At 40.8% G+C, this 4307-nt stretch overlaps 2 protein-coding genes across 2 annotated transcripts in view; one reads left to right on the forward strand and one right to left on the reverse strand. All coding sequences in view use genetic code 11, as the record gives it.

The window, feature by feature from the left end:
• Positions 1-232: 232 nt before the first annotated feature.
• EGR_10483 (hypothetical protein) lies at positions 233-1359 on the reverse strand (the record flags this gene model as incomplete). The annotated part of the gene is made up of 2 exons (XM_024499732.1): positions 233-423; positions 1146-1359. The coding sequence occupies 2 exons, from the start codon at positions 1357-1359 to the stop codon at positions 233-235; spliced, it is 405 nt and encodes a 134-aa protein (XP_024345861.1).
• Positions 1360-2421: 1062 nt separating this feature from the next.
• The window catches only part of EGR_10484 (hypothetical protein), a gene marked incomplete at both ends in the record, with an annotated part of 2374 nt that continues 488 nt past the window's right edge, over positions 2422-4307 (forward strand). The window contains one exon of the mRNA XM_024499733.1: positions 2422-2560. Within this exon, the coding sequence (XP_024345862.1) occupies positions 2422-2560 (139 nt within the window). The remainder of the gene's footprint in view (positions 2561-4307) is intronic.

Here is a 4307-nt window from a genome sequence, read left to right on the forward strand (position 1 = left end):
TGAAACGCAAATATAAAATTCACTATTTTAGTGCAGTTACATGAAAAGCTGTGCGAAATACGCTGCCAGCATAAAAAGCATGAATGAAAAAAAGTTTACAAATTATAAAAGTACGTAATTGAGCACTGCGACGGACGGAGCTAAAAAAGAAATGAAATGTGAAAAAAATATAAAAAAGAACACAGCGAAAATAGAAAAAAAGTTAGAAAAGAATTCAATTTTAGGGCACTAATCATTCCTCTATTACGTAGGTTCGGCATCGCGGTGCGTTTGGCTGGACGTTGACTGTGGCAGACGGGCAAGATGCCGGCTTTTGGCAGTCTCGCCTACCACCGAACAGGTACTTGCAAGCCCGAGAGCGTAGAGTGCGCAGCTTTGCAATCGAATGGAAGATAAGAGCGTTTATTTGTGCGCTCGCATAGTCTGCGAGTTGCATTCATTCATGCCTTGTAGCCATATTAGCCGTAATTTTTCCTTGTGTCCATACCTCCATCCATCTGCACACATCAATGTACGCAGGTCTCACGATACCTTCCTCGGGCAATGCTTCCTTATTGATGCCGCTGATTGTGCGTTTGGAATCAATTATATTCTCTTTCGGCTTTTTTTTCTTTGTACTAAATTCCACACCTTTTTTACTTATGCTGTTCTCTTTTGTGTGTGTTTTATGCGTTTTTCTATTTCCTCCTGTTGGTAATAGGTCGGATGTAGAGATGGGGCCAATTGCAGAGCTATGTTTATCATTCCATTCGAGCATTACGTACTCTCTGGCTGTTTTCTGCGTTGCTCTTCCACTGCAATGTCTTCTAATTGCAGTGCTTTATTATTAAGGAGTAGATCGTTTTGTATTTGGGCCTTGAAGACAAATGTTGAGTGATGGTTAGAACCAGGGAATTGCTTCGTTTTCTACCTTATCTGTTCATTGACAGAACCGATAGGCATTGTAGCTTTTGCTCATTCAGTCCGGCGATGGTGTGAGGCAGCTCTCATGACGGTCTTGCACATTTCCTGCTGTACAAATTTTATGGGCTTTCTGTGGATGTCTTCCTACTGCTCTTCCTCACATATCTACGTTTTCCTATTTGTACAACCCTTCGCCTTTTTCGCTCGGTAGAGCACCAGGCCTGTGAATTTTGCCTCCCTACCCGCCTTCTCTTTTCTTGAAAGCGAATCAGCTAGGTATTGTTTGGCTTTATCAGTGCCTCTTGGAGCCGCCTTTGCCTCTCTGAAGTTGGTCATGGTGAAACGCACAACTGTTTTGTTGCCAAGACCTCTCGAATTTGCAAGCATTTTGGTACCGCTGAGGTATTTCTGTTCCCTTATCGTACTGCTGCGTTTGAAGAGGGATTTGTAAGTCATCCTTTGTGACTGTGCATTCCCGAATATCATGTGCGGCATTTTATGACCTTTGCAGTTTCGTATATTTTTGCATTCCTAGGATCCAATGAACATTGAACTGAACCTTACAATTGTGATATTTTATTGCTTAAATTACACTGGAGGGCATTACTTGTTAATTAATTCAAATTTAAATATATGTCTTATTTGGTTTTCATGTTTTTCATGAAGTTTTCCGGAATATGGTTGACAGAAGAATTGATGTTAGCACTAAAAGTTTTGTCTGGATTTTTTGTTAATTACTATCAATCGTCACAAAATTGCTTGGTCTAGATTAGAAAATTTGTTACCAGAATGTTCTTGTTAAATCCCCCCAATACAAAAACTTCCTCTTTGTAAAATAAATCATGTGCCAAAATTTCCTACATGTACTGCCACTTTTTACCTTTTACTTTACTTTTACTTTTAACCTCTTTTAGTGGCTAAAGAATTGTCGTGATGTTTCGTGACAGTGTAAAAACGATTCTGTTGACTTTGTTGAAATGCTCCGCTTTCATTGCATATCATAAAGTACAGACCTCCAAAAGGGGCCAAAACTTGGGTGTTTTAGTTTTGTAAATCGACATTAAAGTAGCAGGGATTCGATGGATAGACGGATATTTGAATGTATACAGGATGGATGTGTGATCGATGGACGGAAGGGGAACGGAAACGGTATGGATGTTTTTGAAGACCTTGAGGTAAGGTTTCGTATTAACAAGAAGGTATGACTATTCCCAAAGTGAAATAAAAAATGACGCGTTTGTCGATGAAAGAAGGAATGGAATTGAGGAGGAATATTGTTACGTGCGTTGGAATAATCGGGAATGAATGCATGAAATGTGTGAGGAAGAACGCAAAATTGGAAGGGCAGAAAGAAGTAGGAGGGACGTAGCACCTTAGAACGATCAATAGTCTCCAAGTATTGCAAGACATACTGTGATTGCAGATGGACTGTAAATATTCCTCGTATTAGGCTCCTGTGCAATAATAGGTTGTTAAACTCCGACTGAAGGTTGAAGTGTAAAATGACTACTGGTTTCCATGATAGGGATTAGTGATTATTGGAAGGAGATGTATAGAACTGAGGTAGATAAGCAAACAGGTTCATATTGCTTATTAATTAGTGCTCAAGAAAGTAAAAGCGTAACTTGTGATGTGCTTTTTAAGTTCACAGTAAGCAGTAAGCAGATGTTAAAGTCTAATGCAACTTTTCAACTTGCTTTGTTGGTCCACGATCGTGAGAATGAAATTTTTACGTGTTCCCAAGTATGTTGTGCTAAAATAAAGCTTAGAAAAGAGTAGAACACTTTATCCTTAATTAAGCTTAAACTGTAATCAAATGGATCTTAAAACGTGTGGTTAACGCTGATACGTGACTTCTGCGTTGTATTTCTGAAGGTGTAGGTGTCTGCGTATTCTGTGTCTGTCCCTCGTACGCCTTGTCAAACAAATTTTCCATGCTTTATTTCAGTGATTATCCTACCTTACAAGCCACAGTAGATGGTAACTAAACGACTATTCAGAAGGGGGCGCTATGGTTCAAGAGTTCTTACGGCACTGGAGGACTCCACCCGAGGAAGTCTGACCCTCTTGACCGACACAACGCAGAAACTTTTGCCGTAAATATAGAAGAGGAGGACGCGTTTCAGACGCATTAGACTAAGGTGCACCTCAACGGAATCACAAGCAAAATGCCTGTCATCAAACGCCTGTATTGCGAAGGTCACTCAAAGAGTAGCTCACCTTGCTAACGTTTACTAGGTGATCTGGTTGACTGAGGAACGCTCCTAATCTTGCTATAAAGGTCAAGATTTATTAAGATTTACATCCAGTTTTGTCGCGCTGAAGCCCAAGGGAAAGTAGTCATCACGTCCTTCTGGTTTACTTAGAGCTCGAAAGAATGACTTTAAGTCGTTTGAAGTAGAGAGGGTAAGGAAAGGGTGGGCTCGTCTAATTTGAAGTCAAAAGCAGAGAACCTGAATATGGGGTTTTGAATTTGGTCACCTTTTGCGGCTGTTGCGTAGCGAAATCGTAAGTGATTCCTGATGCTTCTCCGTTGCGAGCTTTGTCTGTGCCCCAAGAAAGTTGATATTCATGCTGCAGAGCTTTTCAACTACAACAAGTAGGCAAAATTCCCTTTCGAACGGGTCCACTCAGCGGCTATGGTTGAAAGGGAGCTGCGAATGGCTTGTTCCGCCAGTAGTTGGATGTTCTTTGCATGCTCCTGATCGTCTTTGTCCAATTTACGCTGGTGGTGAAAACTTTCTGGTTGGTGCCTGTTCTTTCTGACCGATGACATGTCGAACTAAGGTAGTAAAACATTCTAGCAACTTTGTGTTTGGGGCTAAACCAACACCTACGCTGTTCGAAAATAGGTTCTAAAGGAGGCAACCTCGAATGTGAGGTGTTTTTTGGCGTTGAGCGCAGGACCAGAGGTCACATTTGGTGTTTCAAAGCCTATGCAGGTCTTGAAAGTTAAGGTGAGTGGACTCTGCCACAAGTCTAGTAGTTCCAGTGTTTACCTTTTTGCCTGCACCTTCACTAACTTGGGACAAGTAGGCTCATTGAGTAGGGGCAGTCTATCTCGGTAATATTATTAACGGTGTGTAGTGGTCAGTATTACGCTTGTTCAACGTACACTTCTACCTTGGAGGTGAATGATATCAATCCCATTACAACCCTCTTGTTCTATGATCGCCTTTTGATTCAAGGATGTATTCAAGCAAACATACTTCAAGAAACGTAGATAAATCAGCAATATGTTCCTATAGGTTTTTTTGCATTATGACCATCTTCTAGTAATTACTATTATTATGGGAACGGTGATCACAAAGTAGGGGCGCTGACGTCATTTAAATTTTCACAGCTTCTTCCTACTTTAATTTCGCGGACGGTATAATATGGTACAGTAAATAAGAGTTCTACGC

This window comes from Echinococcus granulosus, assembly GCF_000524195.1.
Source record: "Echinococcus granulosus chromosome Unknown EG_S00224, whole genome shotgun sequence".
NCBI lineage: Eukaryota > Metazoa > Platyhelminthes > Cestoda > Cyclophyllidea > Taeniidae > Echinococcus > Echinococcus granulosus.